Below are 20,938 nucleotides of genomic sequence, written 5' to 3'. Positions count from 1 at the left end.
GCACACGTGCCCGGCGTGAGTTTTAAGCCACCGGGTCCAGGATGCGAACTGCGGTCGCCAAATGGGAGTCCAGCGACATAGCCATTATGTTAACTGCTGGTCCCCCGGGAGCCCTTTTGGGAGCCGTAGCCATCTCCTAGGCTCTGGGACATTTCCAACCAACAGCCAACTCTTGTCTGGTTCTTTCTATGCACCAGACACTGCTCGAAGTGATGGGCACTGTTACTTCTTTCCAAACTAATTTAAAAAAAAATAATTACTTACTTGAAAAAATTATTATTGTGGCCAACAGGTGGTGTGGTCGTTAAGGCACTGGACTCCCACATGGCCAACCATGGTTCAAGTCTGGACTCCCACATGGCCAACCATGGTTCAATCCTGGACATGATGGTTTGCTTTCTCACTTTCCCTCTTACTATCTTTCTGGTGAATTAAAAAAATAATAATAATACATGAAATTAAATAAATAAGTCTTTAATAAATTAATGATAATAATAATAATAATTTTTTTGCTGTAGGGCACAGGCACTCACAAGAGAGAGACGGTGGGCAGGGTGCAGGGAGTGAACCACAGTCGGCCATGTGAGAGTCCAGTGTCTTAACCACCACACCACCTGCTGGTCCCTTGAACTAATTTTAAATGACTGCTCTATGGAGGAGGCATCATTTAGATACCATAAAATTCACCCTTTTGAACACAAATGATTCAGGGATTTCGGTATTTTCACAGAGCAATACATCTCATTTCAGAAAATTTTTGTCCTCCCCAAAGTAAACCCAGGACCAATCAGCCATCACTCCCTGCTCTCCCCGTCCTCCCTCGGCCACCACTCCTCTGCTTCTTGCTGTGCATGTGTCCAGTCTGGACGCTTCACGCAGTGGAATCACTCTACATGTGGCTCTTGGTGACTGGCTTTGCTCACTCAGCACAGCGTTTTCGAGGCTCACCCTCAGGCTAGCATGAACCGGGGCTTCATCTTTTTTCTGGCCATTATGACCCGCGTTTGACAGGGAGAATATCACAAGGCAGAGTGCTGGAGTCAGGATCCTGTCCCTGACGGTCTGGCTTCAGTCACACTCTCAGCCACCCGTCTGCTGCTGGAAACCCCGTGGCAGGGACCCGAGGCCCAGGCAGACTGAGGATTTGTCCGTAACCCCACAATAAAACATCGCAGCTCCCACTCTTCCTGCTGTCCTCCGCAGCTCAGGTACACACATCTGGACCCCCAACACAGGTGTGTCTGGTGTGTGGCATGCCCAGCAGACACGTGCCAACAACCCCCGCTCACCCTGCGAGCGCAGTCTTGACCCCCCCGTGCCTCCCGAGTCCTGCCTCACACAGCTCTCCCCTTCCCTGCTGCTCTCCTCTGGCCTCACGCTCCATGCCAGGTGGCCCAGGTACCTCTACGAGAAAGGAGACAGTAGCTGATGGTCCAGGAGTACTGGCACCGGCGCTTTGGACGGGCAGTCAGGCAGATGGCATCTTGGGACCGCGGCGGCATGCTCCCCTCCATCCGGTCCAGCTGCAGAGCTGCTCAGGCGTGATGCAGGTGGAGTGAGTGGGCAGAGAAGGCCTCCCCTCCCGCAGAGCACTGGCTCAGAAAAGGGGCACCAAGCCCCTCCTCCATGCCAGGCAGAAGGGACCTCGCAGCCTGTGTCACTGGCTCCTGCTAACCACTTTTCTCTGGCTGGCAGCCTGTGAGGCAGGTGCCCCCAATAGCCCCACTTATAGTTGAGGCTGAGCTCGGAGGGCAGTCATCTGCCCAGTGATGCACGGCCATCAGGGAGAGGCACCGGGTTTACAGCTCTGCTCCGTCAGCCCCAAACCATGAAGTGGTTTACCAGTTTTCATTATTTTTTCAGATTTTTGCCACCAGAAAGAGAGAAAGTGAGAAGTCACCCCTCAGGCGGATGGCCATGCCACAGTCCCTTCTCCTTTAATCTCTCAGGATTTTGAGCACACACGCACACACGCCCGGTGTGTCTTCCAAGCCACTGTCTGGGACTCAAACCACACAGTTGGCCATGTGGGATCCAGCGCCTTAACCACCAGGCCACTTGCTGGCCTGTGGCTAACCATTCCTAACCAGTATCCGCCACACACTTCGCTGGCCCTGCTCCCAACCCAGCCCAGTACCGGGGGCTTCGCTCTCCGTGAGCTCGGGGCTGCGCTGCTGCAAGAACAGGCAGTAGTGGAGGGTGCAGTTGCCATCGTTCCGGAGCACCAGGGGCCAGGTCTGCGTGCTGTTCACCAGCACGTTCCCGAAGTCCAGCTCCTTGTCCCTCGTCTGAGGGCCGTGGTCAGACAGTCAAGGGTGGCCCCCCAGGCCCACAGCCCTGCTCTCTCATCCCCAGCTTCAGAGCATCCCCCGAGGGAAGGCAGGTCTGGAGCGTGGGCCAGGAGAGCCCAAGGGTTCTGTCTATCTCCTGCCCTCCGGAGCTGGGCACCCCGGGGCCTCCCTCACCCTTCCCCATCCTCCAAGGCTCCCCCACTCACAGAGAGGCTGCTGGTGATGCCCACGCCCACCAGCCGGAGCATGTAGTGGGTGGTGGCCGGGGGCCTGGAGCTGGAGGGCAAGCTGGCTTCCCAGACCCACAGTCCCACTCGGAACAGGTACTTGGTCTCCTCCAAAGGACTGAAGGTCCATGTCACTGTCTGGGGTCACAGAGATGACACGTGCATGGTCCCTTCTGAGGACCTCCTCTGCCCCAGACACTTCACACACGCTGTGCATGTCGCCTCCCCGAGCCCTCGACACCAGCTCCCTAGGAGGGCAGTGGTGTTATCTCTGTGCCCTGCTTCCCAATGAGAGCCAGAGATCCTGACGGCTGGAGTGACTTGCCCAGAGTCAGAAGCTGGCGAGGGTGGGAAGGGGGACGTGAACATGTGAGGCTACCTCTCCATCTGCGTGACTTCCCTCCTCCGCAGTCATAGTCCTGCTGGCCCCGGGCACTTTATTTTTTTCTTAAATAATTATTTATTTATTTAATTATTTATTATCATTATTAGTATTACTAACGTGCTGTAGTCATCAGAGAGAGAGAGAGATAAGTAGAGAGAGAGGAAGTGGGAAAGCAAGCCACCAGGTCCAGGGCTTGAACTGCAGTTGGCCATGTGGGAGTCCAGCGCCCCAGCCACCGTACCATCTGCTGGCCTCATGGCACCCGTGCAGCTGGTTCTTGTCCAAAGTTTGGCCTCCCCAGCTAGTCTGCAGAGTCCTAGACTAGGGACAGAGGTCTGCTATTTTGGGTGCCAGCCCGTACCTCATACCAGGCTGTGGCGGGGCCCGTGGGAGCCCCGGCCATGTGGGAGTCCAGCGCCCCAGCCACCGTACCATCTGCTGGCCTCATGGCACCCGTGCAGCTGGTTCTTGTCCAAAGTTTGGCCTCCCCAGCTAGTCTGCAGAGTCCTAGACTAGGGACAGAGGTCTGCTATTTTGGGTGCCAGCCCGTACCTCATACCAGGCTGTGGCGGGGCCGGTGGGAGTCCCCTTCTTCACCCTCTGCCGAGGGTCACCAACTGGCCCTGAATCCGCCTGCTCTAAGCCACTGTCCCAGCAATCTTGTGACTTTGGGAACCACGGATGGTAGTGAACAGATGTGCCCCAGGCCTGGCATCAGAAATGCTGGGACAGTCCCAGCTCTGCATCTCCTAACTGAACATCTCGGTGAGGGGCTTTCCCCGCCGAGCCTCAGTCCTTGGTAAAATGACGACAGCAGTAATATGCCTGCACACGGGGCTGGGGGAGGGTGGCTGTGGGCCGCACGACTCTTGGTAAGCTTGGCCCCTGATAGGCACAAGTAAGATGATGACGAAGGCAAAGATGACAGGGAGCCTCCCCCAGCCCTGGGCAATGGGGGAGAGTACTCACAAGGATCTCATTGGGCTGGATGAGCCCCTGGGAGGGCTGCACGGCCAGCATCTTCCGGTACAGCTGGGTGACCCTCCACTCAAACTTCAGGGGCAGGCGCGTAGGGTTGTGGAGGGCGAAGGGACTGGTGGAGCAGCAGCCCACCCAGGTGGGCTTGAAGAAGATGCTTTTGTTGGTGTCCAGCTTCAGCTGCACCGGCTCCACTCGGCTCAGCATGGTCACCTCCTGGGGCCGGAGGAGGGAGGGCCGTGTGCTGACCCCACCTCACAAGCCTGGCTCCCCCACAGATCCAGGGAGCCGGGGTTAGCTAGCTTCTCCCTTGGAGAGACCAGCCAAGGCTCCCTGCCAGCCTGAGCCTGGGCAGCTTCTGCGAAAGGCAGAGTTGGCGGCAGCTGCTCAGGAGATGATTCTTGGGAGGAGCCCAGGGACCACGAGGATGAGCGGCCGTGTCACGGGCCAGACATGGGTCACCATTCCAGACAGTGAAAGGCCCTCTATCACCTGCAGGTCAGTTCTACACCCCTTTCTTGGCCCCAGACCCAGGACGTAAATAGGCAGGGCCCTGAGGGGTGAGACAGTTGTTCAGAGGTAGCCAAGAGGCGTCCCTCCCTGCTCCACTTCCAGAGGCGAAGTGACCCCGACTACTTCAAGGGAGACTTAGAGGCCAACCCTGAATGTGACTTTGAAAAAAGAAGTCCCAGGTTTTGGCCCACTCCTGCGGGCCCCGGTGCCCACCACCTCTGCCTCCTACCTTGAGATACTGGGGGCAGAAATTGAACTGCAGGTGGAAGATGTGCTGCTTCCAGGAGTTGCCCTTGGGGTAGGTAGAAATGAGGAGGATCTGGTGGGCCCCCGGGGCTATGAGGCCTGAGGCGGGCCGCAGGGTGATGTCCGAGGCGCTGCTGAGAGCCAGGTTGAAGGTCATCAGCATGGAGCCTTTGTTGACCAAGAGCAGGCTGCGGTAGGAGGGTGCACGGGGGGACACTGCTGGAAATAGCTGGATATGGGAGAGGAGGAGAGGGGGACCCCTGCTCAGTCTCCACCCCCAAGACACATACCCAGAGACATATATGTGGGCTGGGGGAGGAGCTGTCTCCCTGGAGACCCCAGAAGTCTCCCTGCAGGCTAGACAACACCCTGGGAGAAGGAGTTGAGCAAGGCCACAGCTGGTACCGAAGAATGCTTCTTCTTTTCTTTTAGTTGCCAGAGGGAGCTATGCTTGCCAGAGACACAGCGACAGAGGGAAAGCGTCCCTTAGTGGGGGTACGGTCATGCTGTAATCGCTTCTCTGGTTTTTCATCCTGTTGGGATCTTGAGCACACACACCAGTATGCCCAGGGTGTCTTTCAAGCCTCCAGGGCTGGGATTTGAACCACATAATCAGCCATGTGGGATCTAGCTCCCTTAACCACTAGGCTAGGGGGCTAGTCCCAAAGATGCTTCTGATCCTGAGGCCTCCAGACAGGAAGACATGGCAGCCCTAGGCCCCTGGGAAATTCAGGTCTCCAATACCTCTCCTTGGGGTTAGAATAGAATGGCCATTTGAGGGTGCTGTCGAATCACCCTTTAGAGAGTCTTTCAGATACCCTGGGTCTGAAGCTCCGGGGTGAGCAGCCCCTTTTGGACGGATCTCATGCAGGTGAACCAAGGGGAACCAGCCCCAATAATCTCAGCTTCCAGACACTTCTTAGGTATCCAGGGTTTCTCTGGCACTGGGTTAAAAGCTGAGTTGACTATAAGACATAAGACCCACAGTCCCTCGCCAAAGTTCCCCATCCAGCTAGGGCCCCAGGGGCACATACGGGAGTCGGTGTGGCAGCAACACAGGCCACAGAGAAGGCCACAAAGTACCGGGAGGAACTGGCCAGGGGAGGGCCGAGGAGTCGGCAGGGGAGTGAGTGGGGAGGGCTCTGGGGACAGGTGGCCCTGGGCTGAATGGAGCAGTGGTGGTGTAGGTTTGGGATCGGAGAGCAGGAACGTGGCTGTTGGGGGCAGTGGGAGCACCCCAAACACATTGCCCCAAAAAGGTACCTTTCCAGGTACAAGACTAGTGGAAAACAGGATGACGGCAGTGGGAACCAGAAGCTGATGGAGAAGAAACCAGATGTAGGGCAGTGGCCTGGCCCCAGGCTGGATGAGCGGCCGTGTCACGGGCCAGACATGGGTCACCATTCCAGACAGTGAAAGGCCCTCTATCACCTACAGGCCAGTTCTACACCCCTTTCTTGGCCCCAGACCCAGGACGTAAATAGGCAGGGCCCTGAGGGGTGAGACAGTTGTTCAGAGGTAGCCAAGAGGCGTCCCTCCCTGCTCCACTTCCAGAGGCGAAGTGACCCCGACTACTTCAAGGGAGACTTAGAGGCCAACCCTGAATGTGACTTTGAAAAAAGAAGTCCCAGGTTTTGGCCCACTCCTGCGGGCCCCGGTGCCCACCACCTCTGCCTCCTACCTTGAGATACTGGGGGCAGAAATTGAACTGCAGGTGGAAGATGTGCTGCTTCCAGGAGTTGCCCTTGGGGTAGGTAGAAATGAGGAGGATCTGGTGGGCCCCCGGGGCTATGAGGCCTGAGGCGGGCCGCAGGGTGATGTCCGAGGTGCTGCTGGGAGCCAGGTTGAAGGTCATCAGCATGGAGCCTTTGTTGACCAAGAGCAGGCTGCGGTAGGAGGGTGCACGGGGGGACACTGCTGGAAATAGCTGGATATGGGAGAGGAGGAGAGGGGGACCCCTGCTCAGTCTCCACCCCCAAGACACATACCCAGAGACATATATGTGGGCTGGGGGAGGAGCTGTCTCCCTGGAGACCCCAGAAGTCTCCCTGCAGGCTAGACAACACCCTGGGAGAAGGAGTTGAGCAAGGCCACAGCTGGTACCGAAGAATGCTTCTTCTTTTCTTTTAGTTGCCAGAGGGAGCTATGCTTGCCAGAGACACAGCGACAGAGGGAAAGCGTCCCTTAGTGGGGGTACGGTCATGCTGTAATCGCTTCTCTGGTTTTTCATCCTGTTGGGATCTTGAGCACACACACCAGTATGCCCAGGGTGTCTTTCAAGCCTCCAGGGCTGGGATTTGAACCACATAATCAGCCATGTGGGATCTAGCTCCCTTAACCACTAGGCTAGGGGGCTAGTCCCAAAGATGCTTCTGATCCTGAGGCCTCCAGACAGGAAGACATGGCAGCCCTAGGCCCCTGGGAAATTCAGGTCTCCAATACCTCTCCTTGGGGTTAGAATAGAATGGCTCCATTTTAGGGTGCTGTCGAATCACCCTTTAGAGAGTCTTTCAGATACCCTGGGTCTGAAGCTCCGGGGTGAGCAGCCCCTTTTGGACGGATCTCATGCAGGTGAACCAAGGGGAACCAGCCCCAATAATCTCAGCTTCCAGACACTTCTTAGGTATCCAGGGTTTCTCTGGCACTGGGTTAAAAGCTGAGTTGACTATAAGACATAAGACCCACAGTCCCTCACCAAAGTTCCCCATCCAGCTAGGGCCCCAGGGGCACATACGGGAGTCGGTGTGGCAGCAACACAGGCCACAGAGAAGGCCACAAAGTACCGGGAGGAACTGGCCAGGGGAGGGCCGAGGAGTCGGCAGGGGAGTGAGTGGGGAGGGCTCTGGGGACAGGTGGCCCTGGGCTGAATGGAGCAGTGGTGGTGTAGGTTTGGGATTGGAGAGCAGGAACGTGGCTGTTGGGGGCAGTGGGAGCACCCCAAACACATTGCCCCAAAAAGGTACCTTTCCAGGTACAAGACTAGTGGAAAACAGGATGACGGCAGTGGGAACCAGAAGCTGATGGAGAAGAAACCAGATGTAGGGCAGTGGCCTGGCCCCAGGCTCTGTGCTTTTCAGCCTGTGTCTACGGCTTCTCAGGTCGCGTAAGGCCTCTGAGGGCCTTGGGAGGGGCTGGGCCAGGCCCGTGCTCCCCAAGGGCCAGGGCTCATAGTGAGGGCTTTGGGATGCCAGGGCCTAGCCAGGACTGCGGGCACAGTAGGCACCGGTAAACAGACATGAACAAAGGAAGCCTTGGGGTGCTCAAACCTGAGGGTGCACAGACCAGTGACCGTAACTGATGGAGCAGGGAAGGGTCCGCTGCCCAGCCCCAGACTCCCATCAGCCCTGGTGCCGAGGCCCAGGAGCAAGGCCTAACTGGCCCGGATCCCTAGGACTGGTGACGGGGAGGTAGGGACACCAGGGAGGCTGTGGAAATGTGTTTCTGAGGCTATCAGAAGGGGAGGGGATCTGCAGCCAAGGCAGAAGCCAGGGCTCCGCTGTCCTCCTCCCACTGCCATTGGGGCCGCACTCACCTTGGGGACATCCAGAGAATACTGGGGGATGTGGTGCTCGTAGGTAGCACGATAGCTGTGGCCTCGCACCCGCAGCGTCAGGCACCAGGATGGACACACGGTACAGTCCTCCTCCACATTAGTGTAGTTCTGCAGGACCTGCGGGGGGCCAGACCCACGCACAAGCTCAGAGCCCTGGGTCTGAGCCTGGAGGGCACCCCAGCTCAGCCCCTGCTGACCCCTGTACCACAGGAGTCCCACGTTGAGCACAGAAAGGAGGGCTCTGTGAAGACACCGCAGAGAACGACAGTCCCCATGCAGCCCCTCACACCACCAGCTGAGCCTGCACTGAGCACTCAGCAAATACACTTTAGTTCGCCCTCAAGCCCTGGGGGTGGGAGCGCTGTGAAAGCAGCATTCATTCACCGGGAATGTGCCGAGAGACACGCTGGCCAATAGAAATAGAACATGAGCCACGAACGCCAGCCACAAATGGAATTTTCAATGTTCCAGTAGCCACATTAAAAAAGTAAAATGCATGAAATTAATTTCAATAATACATTTTATTTAACCCCATAGATCCAAAACGCTTATCACTTTTTTTTTTCCTAGTTTTTCTTCTTAGGATGTGTGTGCTTGCTGGAGAGAGAGACAGAGACAGTGAGAGGGAAAGTGAGAAATCACCCCCCAGGGGGAATGGCCACACCACAATCCCTTCTCCTCCATTCTCCTCCTGGAACCTTGGGTACGCATGCACATGTGCCTGGCGTGAGTTTCAAGCCACTGCGTCCAGGACTCGAAATGCGATTGGCTATGCGGGTGTCTAGCGACGTAACCATCACGCCATCTGCTGGTCCCCAAAAATGCTTATCATTTTAACATGTGATCAATATAAAAATGATTAATGAGCTTTATCTTTATATTCTGTTTATACTGAGTCTCCCCCCTCCTTTTTTTTTTATTTTTTGGAGAGGTTTTCGCTATAGGGCGCGTGCACTCACCAGAAAGACAGAGACAGACAGAGAGACGCAAAGAGAGAAATCATCCCCCAGGGAGATGGTCACACTGCAATCCCTTCTCCTCCAGTCTCCTCTCTGGATCTTGGGCACGCATGCACACGCACCTGGTGTGAGTTTAAGCCACCAACTCCAGGACTCAAACCGTGGTCGACTACGTGGGAGCCTAGCAACATAGCCATTATGCTAACTGCTGGTCCCAATATACTGGGTCTTTTGACATCCAGTGTGTATCTTACGCTTACAGTACATCTCCACACGGAGCAGCCAGGGTGCGGTGCTCTAGCCCCAGGGCTGCGCCTGCTGCACTGAACGGCAAAGTCTAGAGCCTGGAACCTAAAACTGTTGTGCTCAGCCTCAGCGAAGCCAGGTGTCCGCAGCCTTCTTACTACAAACCTCCTCCTTCCTCCAACCGCCAAGATACCAGAATACAAGCGGTTAAAGACTCCCCTTTGCTAATTCCCCTTGAAAGGCCCCAAGTTTATAGATGGAAAGACCAGGGCTCAGAGACCTTAAGGGACTTGCCCAAGGTCACACAGCTGGCAAGTGACTCTGAACGTGGCCCCATTGTCATAGCCACTGAAGAAGAAGCACAAGGGAGGCAGGGCCGGGAGGGAAGGAAAGAGCTGCTGGGACAGGTCCCCTCCACTAACTCTGCTCTCTGGGCCCTGGTTCCTGCCACAGCTCCTGTCAAAGGACTGGAGAAGCCCAGGGATCCCCTAGTCAGGAGCCCCAGAGGGCTGGATCCCCGCTTAGCTTTCCCTTGGAGGGGAGGGGAGGTCTCATAGGAACAAGACGCAACCACATGGGCCACCGTCCTGCCAAGGAGAAAGGGAGAGGAGCTTCACGTGGGAAAGACGGGCCCTGCAGCACCCCTCCACAGCCTGGGACCCACTCGCCCGTTAGACTCAGGGCAGAGAACCTGCCTTCCCCCTCTCCGCACATGCACCTTATACACAGCGAAGGCTTCGAGCTCCACAGCGTAGAGTAAGTTTGGGTAAGGCGGCTGGAAGTGCAGGCGCAGGGCCATGGACTTGAGTGGGGGCACGTCACAGGTGTCCGGGGTCACCCAGAAGGGGCAGTCCAACCTGCGTGTCCAGACCACGGTGATCTTGCCCTTGGTGTGGTTCGTCAGGCACAGGGGGATAGGGTTGGGGGCCTCGGGCCCGGGACAGGCACCGAAATCCACCTCGATAGGCTCTATACTGACAGGTGGGGGGAAGATGGCCACGTTGCTGGTGCCATCAAGGAAGTACTCCGCCATGGGAGGGATGGAGGGGTACTGTGGGGTGTTTGTGTCGTCTAGGTCCTGTATGGAGAAAGACACGTGGATGGGGCCTGCCCATAGGGCTCTGGGGGCACAGGACTGCCGAAGAATTGCTAGAGAAGGGGCCTGGACCTGGGCAGGTAGCCTGCTCCAGAGGGTCCTGGGGTGTCTAGGATCGGGGGGGTTCACTGTACCTCTGTGGGAATCATGAGTGCCCCGTTCTTATCCTGCTCTAGCTTCCTCTCCTTCAGCATCTAGGTCCTGTATGGAGAAAGACACGTGGATGGGGCCTGCCCATAGGGCTCTGGGGGCACAGGACTGCCGAAGAATTGCTAGAGAAGGGGCCTGGACCTGGGCAGGTAGCCTGCTCCAGAGGGTGCTGGGGTGTCTAGGATCGGGGGGTTCACTGTACCTCCGTGGGAATCATGAGTGCCCCGTTCTTATCCTGCTCTAGCTTCCTCTCCTTCAGCATGGCGCACAGGATGTGGGGCGGGTAGAGCGTCAGGCCCCGAGCCAGGTGCGTGCGGTACCAGGTGAGGTGCTGAGGCTTCAGGATGGCTGGCTTGATGCTGTCCGAGTGGCAGGTCCCGATCAGGTCCAAGAACAGCGGGTCCTGTGACATTTGCCCGTGTGCAACAGGGCATGGGGAGGGGGCAGTGCCGGGGGTTGGACTGAGGACAGAGATGGTGGAGCAAAAGCAACAGGGTGGCGTGTGGGTGAGCATCCCGACAGCTGCCTGGCTCAGCTGGAAAACCAGCACGTGTTCACGGAAGGTCAGGATCAAGCACGTCTGCATCTCAGCCCTTTGGGCTCAGCCCTGTCCACCCATCCCTCTGCCGCTGCTGCTGTTCCTGGGCATTCTGCCCGTGCAGCTGCCAGCCAGGAGCCTGCAAGACCAGAACCTAGGCCCTCTCAAGGAGGGATCGTAGGCCAGATTTAGCCTCTGTCTCTGTCTTGGCCAGATGCCCACTGGTCAAGGCACAATATGTATATCCTGGCAGGGACCCAGGTTTGTAGGTTTGGGGTCTAACTTCAAAGTTCTGTCCGGCACCTGCTGTGTGGGGTGATGTCCAGGCTGTCCCCTCCCCAGCCATCATCAACAGCAGCAGCAGCCCCTGGCCAGGCAGCAGTGAGGGCAAGATTGGCACAGTGAGCCGTTGTATGCCCCTGGCCATGCTGGGGTCCTGGGGGAGGAGATGACCAGGCAGACAGCCCCAGACGTTCCAGAGCCAGGGAACCCACCAAGCCTTGGCTTCATCACTGGGTTTCAGGTTGGCCCTGGGATTGGTCCCCAAAGAGCCCCCTCTTCCCCTGGGCTTCAGCCTCGGCCCCTCCCCTGCCACTCACCTGGTGGTGGATGAGACAGGCCACCCTCCGAAAGCAGGTGATGGGCTGAGTAGGCTGGAAGACACAGAGAAGGGTCATGCGGGTCTTGCCCACCAGCGTCCCGAAGGCTGGCCTGATGCTGAAGACGCTCTCCTGGCAGTCGAAGGCAAACTGGAAGTGGGCCGTGCAGTCCCACCGGTTCTCGATCCACAGCAGCTGCTCCTTGCGCCCCCCTAGGTGGACCCAGCTGAAGTTGACACAGGAGTGCTGCAGGGACACGGCAGGACCTGGGCACAGGAGACAGTGCCTGTGAGTGGGCCCTGCCACTTGGGTAGGGGGGTCCGGCATCAGTTTCCCCAAGGAGGTCTCAGAAGTGTCCCCCAGATGGGAGGTGGTAATTCCCCACTGGGCCACCAGGGGGAAGCAGACACCCAGGCTGAGGGGCAACGAGGCAGCCGAGTGTGGGCTGCCCCCTGCCCAGTAAATGTCAGGTCCCAGAGTGGCCAGTACCTTTGCAGAAACCCACAACTTTGAGCAGTGTTTGGGAGGCACAGCCGGAAGGCATGATGGAGACGTAGTCCATAGTTCTGACGTCCAAGGTCTCAGGCTGGAAGAACAGCGACACACATTTCTTCTCTCCTGGGGGCACGACACCGTGGGTTGTGGGGCACGAGAAGACCTGGTCTTTGGCCAGCATGTCGGGGGCCACTTCAATCCTGAAGGGGGCATTCACCTGTAGGGCCAGATTGGGGGGCAGGGGGTCAAGGTCACAAGGTGGGGCAGTCTGTGCGTTGTACAGAGGTGCCCAGTCATGAGGTCAGGGGTGGCTGGCATCCAGCCTGTCAGCTGTGAGTATGGGGCGAGGCCACCCCCACAGGAAGAAGGAAGGGGAAGGCCTCCTGCCCTGCCCTGGGGCTGCCCAGGGGGGCACCTATTTCCCCTCCCAAAGGCACCATCATGGCAAGCTGTGGTCCTGGAGTCAGGACAGTCTTAGGGCTGCTCTGGGGGTTGCTCTGGGGGGTCAGGGGCTACCCTAGCCCAGCCCCACCTGTCGACAGCTGCTTTTCTTTTATTCAGGAGCTACATGAGGCTTGGGGCCAGGGTGTAAAGAGAAAGGGGGCATTCGATAAGGGCGGTGGCTTTTAGGAGCACACAGTCCGGGGGTCCCCGAGTCTTGGCCCTGCCACCCCAGCCCGATGCATACCGCTGATGGGTTATACAGCCTGATCTGCCTCTCGGCGGTGCAGCCCACGGCGACAGAGCCGAAGTGCAGCACTTTCTGGAAGCCCTCGGCATCCTGGTCCTCGGGCTGCTTACGCTTTATGCTCACCAGCAGCTGGGCACATTTGGCTGGGGCAGACAGGACAGTCTTGGGGGGGCCTGCCAGGGTCTCTGTGGCCCCAGCTAGAGAGCCCCTAATGAAGGCAGGGGTCTCCAGGGAAAACACAGCCTGTGCCATCATAGACAGCAAAGCCTGCGGAGCTGGGAGAGGGTGGGTGGCTGGTGACGGTCACGTGGGGGCCTGGCCAGGGAAGAGGAGGGAGCGCCCCAGGGAGGGGCAGCAGGTGGGCTCTGGGCAGGTGGGAGTGGGGCCTCACCCACAGCCCGCAGCTGGATGCTGCTCTTCTGCCTGCTGTGCTCCCCGTACCAGCACGTGGCCTGAACCTCGCGGATGACAGCTATGAGCGGCTGAAAGGTCACCTTGATCCGACAGGCCAGGCCCGGCTCCAGCAGCCCCGTGGCGGGCAGCATCTGGAAAGGGCTGGGGGACTCCCAGGTGAAGAAGGTGGGCAGATCCCTGGGGGAGGCGGTCAGTCAGGTCACTTAGGACAGGCCAGGACTCTGGGCAGCCCTCCCCTCCCCCGCTCCCAAGGCTATGCCAGCTCCCCTGCTCTGGGAGCCTCCGGAAGCTCTTCTCTCCTACCGCCCCCGAGCCTCACCCCGTCCCCTCACCCCACATTGTCCAGGCAGAACCAGGCCTCGGCTGTGTCCCCCACGGCACACAGGGGCAGCTGCAGGCATGGAGGGCAGACCAGCTTGTGGCAAGGCAGCGTGGCCCTGAGGCCCACACAGAACATCCCCTCTTCTTTCTCAAACCACAGCTGGTCCGTGTGCTCCTTCTGCGGTGCAGGGGGCAGAGGCAGCCACGGGTCAGTGCACCTAAGCGGGACTCAGGGACCGTACATCCCAGTCCACCCCACACCCACCGAGGGTGGGCCAGCAGCTTGTGCTTCTGTGCCATCTTGGTCTCAGAGAGCAGGGCTTCTTTTGAGGGGAATGAAGTACGCTGAGGAAATCTGGGGGAGCTGGAAGAGGCCCAGGAATCTAGGGCTTCCTGATGGCGTCACCCCTCACTACCCACTAGGGATGCTCCTCTGTCGAATACGATTAGGGTCTGTGCCTTCTGAGGGCTTCCCAGCCTGGAGTTCTGCTGTAGCCGGCAGGATGTGGGTAGGTCGGCGAGCTCCTGGCTGCTCTGTCCTGCTTCCTGTCCTGAGGTCACCGTTCCCTGTCCTTCCCATCCTCACTCGTGTGGCAGACCTTACCTTCTCTAGAGGCCGGAAGACAATGGGGAGCGTGAAGGTTATGCCTGGGCTCAGGAAGATGGGCTGAGGGATAAGCGTGAAGAAGAACTTGGTCTTGGGAGGCCTGCAAGAGAGGCCCAGGGTTTGAGCCCTTCGGATCAGGACTGAGAACAATCAGAGGAGGCAGCAAGATTGGGCAAACCCTGGAGCCAAGGGCGCTTGAGTCCTTGGGATCACAGAGGGAGAGACCCACGGTAAGGCCATGGAGTTCTAGAGCACTACAGCGCAGGAGAGCGCCGAGGGGCCTGACAGTTCAACGTTAGTCAAAACAGCAGGAAGACAGGATTCGGAAGGCTCGCGACAAAATGACAAGTGCCGGAGAAGACGAGCACGCTTGTCGCCCTGCTGGAGTCACTGCGCAGTGTACACGCGGAGTGGAATGCCACTCTAAAAACGCACAGCTATTACCTGTCAATTACAAATTATAACGGGAGCCAGCCAGGTGGTGTGGTGGTTAAGGCAGCTGGATCCCACACGGCTAACTGAGCAGTTTGAGTCCCAGATGGGGTGGCTTGGAAAATACACTGGGTATATGGGCAGAATCACCTAAAACCCCCTAGAGAATGGAAGAGAAGGGACTGCTGTGTGGCCATCCCTTCGAGGGATACCTTCTCACTTTCTCTCTCTCTTTCTCCAGTGACTACACGTGCCCAATAGCAAAAAAATGAAATAATGATACAGAATTACCAAAGTATACCATATTCTTCAATTTATATAAAGTTTGAAAGAAGATAAAATTACATTACATCAGGGACCAGCTTGGGGCATGGTAGCTAAGGTGGCTGGATCCCACATGGCCAACTGCGTGGTTTGAGTCCCAGACCCAGTGGCTTGAGAAACATGCCAGGTGCATGTGCATGCATGCCTAAGATCCTGACATGAGAATGGAGGAGAGGGGACTGTGGCATGGCCATCCTCCCCCAGGGGGTGCTTTCTCACTTTTCCTCCTCTGTCCAGCAAATGCACATGCCCTCTAGGAAATTTTAAAAAGAAATTACATCACACCAATCGGAGATGCAAACACAGGTAGTATTTGCATTGAGAAAATGAGGAAAGAGTTGCCGTGAAAGTCAGAATAGGAGTGATGCTTGTGAACAGGGAGGGTGCTCTCATGGGAGGGGGACACACAATGAGGTCAAACGAGCTTCAGACAGTCATTACTCCGTGACTTAATCAGGTCACATGGTTCCACTTTCTAGAATTCTTCAAACTACACATTATAGACACTCCGATTGTATAAGACATTTTATTTTATAATTTTTTTAAAAGAGGGATTTTTGCTATAGGGCACATTGGAGAGACACAGGCAGAAAGCAAGAATCACCTCCCAGGGGGAATGGCCACGCTGCAATCCCTTCTCTTCCATTTTCCTCTTAGGATTTTGGGCACACACGCACATGAGCCTGGCGTCAGTTTCAAGACACCAAGTCTGAGACTCGAGCTGCAGTTGACTGTGGGATTCCAGCAACATAACCATCACACCACCTGCTGGTCCACACTTTATTTATTTATTTATTTATTTTAAGAGAGCCTGTTTTGGGAGCTTGAAGGCTCAGGCACTCGGTCCCTGGCCCCTTGTACTGGTACCTGTACTTCATCTTCTGGATTTTCAAGGACAGATTTTTCAGAAGCAGATTCCTCGTGGTCTCCTTCCCCAGCTCCCAGCCTTTCCACTGCAGCTCCTCGGTCACCTCAATGCCCCAGACGACCCTCTTCTTCACTTTGTCCTGCTTCTTCGGGAAGCACACCCGGATGTGGGCAGAGCTGGCAGGCTGTCCAGGAGGCAGGGGGACGGGGGAGACGGAAGGATGCATTAGATCGGTAGCATGCAAAGGCCCAGAGAACAGGCAAGGAGCTCCCTGGATCCATTTGAACTACCTCGCCCGCCAGTGGGGATGGTCTCAAGAGAGCAAGTGATGAGCAAGTGGACTGTGGAGTCACACATGACCTCTTCTAAGGTCGCTGGAATGATTTTCCAACTAGAGCCCCTGCCCTGGAAGCCTCCCTGGCCACCCCAGCCAGCGGCCCACCAGGCACATAATCCCAGTCCTAGCCGGCTCTTCTGTTCTCCGTGAACCTTCAGATACGCTCCCTCGCATGCCTCCTTCTCTTCCTCCTCCTGCCCCTTGCTACTGAACCCCTCCTAGCTGAGTAGTCTATTGCAGGCATTTTCCCAGACCACAGGGACCCTCCACAGTCCCCCCTCCCAACCTCCAACTGGTTGCTGGAGCAGAAAAAGAAGCCATTTTGCCTGAGAGCAACCTCCGACCCCTGCCCTGACTGCTAGGGTCCCTCTGAGTACTGCTCCTGGCAATGCCAGAAATACAGCGTCAAGCATTGCCCTGCCTATGGCGGGAGTCTTCCTGAGGTCGCCCATAACCATAACCCCATCGGCCTGTGGTGGGGGCGACGCCCTGGGCAGCGAAGTGGGGAGGAGGAGCCCGTTGCCTCTTCTTACCAAGGTCACTGCTGGGAACACTCAGCTTGTCGCCGTTCTGCCCTATCTCTGACCGACTATTGCTCTAAATTGTCACATACCCAGGATGTAGTCAGCTGTCAGACAAGTTTGCACTGACCCACTGTGCCCCTGAGCGAGGTGCCGGATGACATCGGCGAATGAGACCAGCAAGCCCTTCTCCCTCGGAGCTTTCGCTCTCAGTTGCAATATACAGAGCGGAGGAAGGCCAGTGCGGAAGTTTCTTTCCCGGGGAAAGGGGACGTGGGTGAGGAGGGTAATCTGCTGAGAACACCAGCTGCACTGGTCAGGGCCCAACCAGGAAAATGAAAGCCACTCCAGGTGGTTCACAGGTACTGAGTGCACAACCAGGGGTGGGGGAGTGGCCCCGAAGTCAGCAACGTCAGGGTGCCAAGGTGCCGGGCTCATTAGGCTGGGAGGTGGCACACCGTTAGGGCCCTGCGGCCCCAGGCAGTTCTGGTGGGAACGGAACCCGGAACCCGGGTAGGAGGACACTGCTGCTGATACAGATGCTGTCAAAACAGAGAGGAGAGAAACGCGCTGGCTGCTCCCTCCCCCACCTTCCTGGCTCCCGCAGGCTTGGAGCAGAGCTGGGACTGGCAGCGAGGGCATCTGAAGGCAAATGGGCCCAGTGGGACAGAGGCTGCAAGGCCTTCCAGCCCACAGGGAGGCAACCACAGCCACCGCCACTTCCAGGGAGGCGTCCATGCACAGTGGACATGCTGTGCGTCACCCATCGCAACACACACACACGCCTGTCATCCACACGTAGCAGACATGCTGTGTGTCACCCACACATGACACACACCCATCGCTCACACACAACAGACATGCTGTCACCACACATGACAGATACACACCTACCACTCACACATAGCACAGACATGCTGTGTGTCACCCACACATGACAGACACATACCCATCACCCACAACACAGATATGCTCTGTGTTGTCCCCACATACATGCAACACAGACACATGCCCATCACCCAAAAAGAGCACAAACATGTTCTGTCACCCACAAACAACAGACACATGCCTGCCGCCCGCATGCAACAGACACACACCTGTCACCCACATGCAATACAGATATATGTCTACCATCCACACATGACACACGCCCAGTATCCGCACGTGATGTGACACAGACACGTGCCGCATCAAACACGTCATACCCTGTGTCCCAACCCTGGACAGCAGCACTGTCATATGGAGAGAGCAACGAGAGCTGCGAAAAACACACCTTGGCCACACCCAGAGCCCTAGGCATCAAGGCCAGGAGGGCCTGAGGGAAGAGAGCCACCAAGAGAGCCACCGTGGCCCAGCCAGCCTCCAGCTGCCCCGGCTGCACTCTCCCTGCACTCTCCCCACTACCAGCACCCCAGGCGCTGGTGCGCAGTCCAGGCCGGGCCTCCCGATTCCCACCCCCCTGCCTGCCGCCACGCCCCACCCCATCCTGCCGCGGTGGCTCTGCCCACCGTGTCCTCACCCGGGCACTGAGGTTGCTGCTGGCGCAGGCGCTCGTGGCTGCACTGCTGCTATTGCCGGTGGGGAAGGCGGCGGTGCTGGTGCTTGGGCAGGACACGCCGGAGCCCGTGGGGTAGTCCCCACTGCCCCTGGGCCTCACCACCGGGCTTGGAGCTGCCCGGAACACCATCGTGTGCTCTGGCTGAGCCAGGAGTTCTCGCCAGGTCCAGGTCTCAGTTGGGAGCTGGGAGGAGAGCAGAGGGGAGACGGGAGGGGCGTGAAAACACAAAACAGGCTGAGAAGACACACCACGGCCACCACGGGCATGGAGGAGTGGGCCTGCTTCCAGCTCTGGCCGCCGAGGCAAACTGGACACGGAGCGCAGGATTCTACCTGGGGGCCTGGGGGCTCACCACTCAAGAAAGGCACTTGAAAGAGGGACTTGGGGGCGGATGGAACACAGCAGTAACACGACTGGCCCCACAAGAAGTCCTGGATTCACGTCCTGGGATCTCCTGAGCCCACAGGGCCCTGCAAGTGCCCAGAATCTCAGTCAGCTAAGACCGGGGGTTGCAGTGCGAAGCCCCTGGGGGTGGCTGACTCTCTGTATCTCTTTCTCTCTGTCTCTCCCTCATAGAAGAAATAAATAAACTCAGGAAGGAAGGAAAGGAAAGAAGAAAGGAAGACTGATAGATGGACAAACTTAGGATGAGGTCCATCCCGCCAGGGCCACACTCGGCCGTACTCAGCAGTCGCCCCGCGGGTGGCACTGAGGCACATGCATCGTCATCTGGCTTTTACTCTCTGCTCCTTTCCTTTGACCGTGTCTTGCCTCCAGTGAGAAGAGGAAGGGGGGCAAAGAGGAGGTACACGACTGGCGAGTGCCTGGGTCTCTGAGCTTCTCGTACCAGTATTCAACCTGCAGCCCAGGTTTAGAGTAAATGTTCACTACAATAACGGATCCATCGAAGGAACCAACCTCTGGGGCCGAGTGATCCCAGCATGAACTGCAGCTGGAAAGTCTATGTAAATGTGTGATGCACACGCAAATACACGCACACTGACGTGAAAATGCACACGTGCTACTCTGCAGAGAGAGCCCACATTCATTCAGCTCATTCCCTCCTCCTCTAGCCGGCTTGCTTTAGCACACCCATCCATGCACGGCTCTGTCTCCTATCTCTAGCCGGCTTGCTTTAGCACACCCATCCACGCACAGCTCTGTCTCCTACGTAAGAGGGTGGACACTCTGCCAGCCGTGCGCAGGCATATGAGAAGTGGCTCGAAGAGCTCCGTGAGGACACCCCGTGGAAGTTCAGCTCGATACAGAGCCATCATCCATGAACCCGCCAAACATGCACTACCTCCAAAACATAATGCAAGCCACATATGTAATCTAAATTCTTCTGGCAGCTGCATTTGAAAAATACAAAAGGGAGCCGGCAGGTGGTGTGGTGGTTAAGAGCATTGGACTCCCACATGGCTGACTGTGGTTCAAGTCCCAGACCTGGCGGTTTGCTTCCTCGCTCTCTCTCTCTCTGTGTGTCCCTCCCTGGTCAAATTAAAATAAATGAATGAATGAATGAATGAATAAACTTAAAATAATTATTTTAAAAAAAGAAAAAGAGAAAAGCAGAGGTGAGATAGATGGTGGTACAGTGGTAAAGTACAAAACTCTACCAAGCTAGGGACTGGAAGGTGGCATGGTGGTTAAGGGCACTGAATTCCTACATGGCTGACCGTGGTTTGAGTCCTGGACCTGGCGGTTTGCTTTCTCCCTTTCCCTTTCTCTCTCCCTCTCTGGCCAAATTAAAAAAAAAAAATTCTACCACACTGACCCATGTGGGAAGGTTCCAGTTTCACGTCCAGAGACCTCCCTGGTACACCAAGAACCATGATCCTAGACTGGCCAAAGTGGTACTGAGACTCTTTTGGGGGATGTTGTCTCTCTTTCTCTCGCTGATAGAAGATATAAACAAACAAACTTTTTTTAAAAGTTATTTATTTAACTTTAGTTATTATTATTTTAAAATTTGACCAGAGAGAAACAGAGAGAGAGAAAGGGAAAGGGAGAAAGCAAACTGTCAGGTTTGGGACTTGAACCATAGTCAACCATGTGGGAGTCCAGTGCCCCAACCACCACGTCACCTGCCAGCCCCAAACAAACAGACTTTTAAAAAGGTAAACAGAAACAGGTCAAATTAATTAATTTTATTTAACCCATTAAATAAAAATACTGTCATTTAATATGTAATCGATATCAAATTATTAACAAGATATTTTACAGGATGTTGGTACTAAGTTCTGAGATCTGGTGTGCACTCTTAATTTATGGCACCTCTCAGTTCGCACTACCCCTATTTCTTTTGTCTTTATTTCAATTTTTTTGCTATTGGGTACATGCGTTTGCTAGAGACTAAGAGAGAGACACAAAAAGGGAGTATGAGAATGCACCCACCAGAGGGGATAGCTATGCCCCAATCCCTTCTCCTCCATTCTCCTCTTGGGGTTTTGGGCACACATGCACATGGGCCTGATGTGCTTTTTCTTTTCTTTTCTTTTTTCTTTTTCTTTTCTTTTCTTTTCTTTTTTTTTTTTTTTTTTTTTTTTTTTGGGGGGTTTTTTTTTTGGGGCCGCGGGTCCCCCCAAA

The 20,938-nt window shown here is 56.3% G+C and overlaps 1 protein-coding gene across 2 annotated transcripts in view; it reads right to left on the bottom strand.

The window, feature by feature from the left end:
- Positions 1 to 20,938, bottom strand: part of CFAP65 (cilia and flagella associated protein 65) — a 51,614-nt gene that overhangs the window by 27,483 nt on the left and 3,193 nt on the right. For both annotated transcript variants that reach the window (XM_006168647.1, XM_006168648.1), the window contains exons 2-17: positions 18,311 to 18,532; positions 15,933 to 16,117; positions 14,307 to 14,409; positions 13,714 to 13,880; positions 13,359 to 13,558; positions 12,965 to 13,110; positions 12,271 to 12,493; positions 11,782 to 12,047; positions 10,847 to 11,047; positions 10,117 to 10,476; positions 8,173 to 8,310; positions 6,322 to 6,567; positions 3,873 to 4,097; positions 2,498 to 2,656; positions 2,138 to 2,288; positions 1,403 to 1,531 (exon numbers count right to left, since the gene is read on the bottom strand). In XM_006168647.1, coding sequence (XP_006168709.1) covers positions 1,403 to 1,531; positions 2,138 to 2,288; positions 2,498 to 2,656; positions 3,873 to 4,097; positions 6,322 to 6,567; positions 8,173 to 8,310; positions 10,117 to 10,476; positions 10,847 to 11,047; positions 11,782 to 12,047; positions 12,271 to 12,493; positions 12,965 to 13,110; positions 13,359 to 13,558; positions 13,714 to 13,880; positions 14,307 to 14,409; positions 15,933 to 16,117; positions 18,311 to 18,478 — 3,067 coding nt within the window. In that variant the 5' untranslated portion in view covers positions 18,479 to 18,532. The remainder of the gene's footprint in view (positions 1 to 1,402; positions 1,532 to 2,137; positions 2,289 to 2,497; positions 2,657 to 3,872; positions 4,098 to 6,321; positions 6,568 to 8,172; positions 8,311 to 10,116; positions 10,477 to 10,846; positions 11,048 to 11,781; positions 12,048 to 12,270; positions 12,494 to 12,964; positions 13,111 to 13,358; positions 13,559 to 13,713; positions 13,881 to 14,306; positions 14,410 to 15,932; positions 16,118 to 18,310; positions 18,533 to 20,938) is intronic.

The sequence above is a fragment of the Tupaia chinensis genome, unplaced genomic scaffold (assembly GCF_000334495.1).
Source record: "Tupaia chinensis unplaced genomic scaffold, TupChi_1.0 Scaffold145907_1, whole genome shotgun sequence".
Lineage (NCBI taxonomy): Eukaryota > Metazoa > Chordata > Mammalia > Scandentia > Tupaiidae > Tupaia > Tupaia belangeri.
Note: the sequence above shows the minus strand (reverse complement) of the source record. Positions and strands in the feature narration are given on the sequence as shown.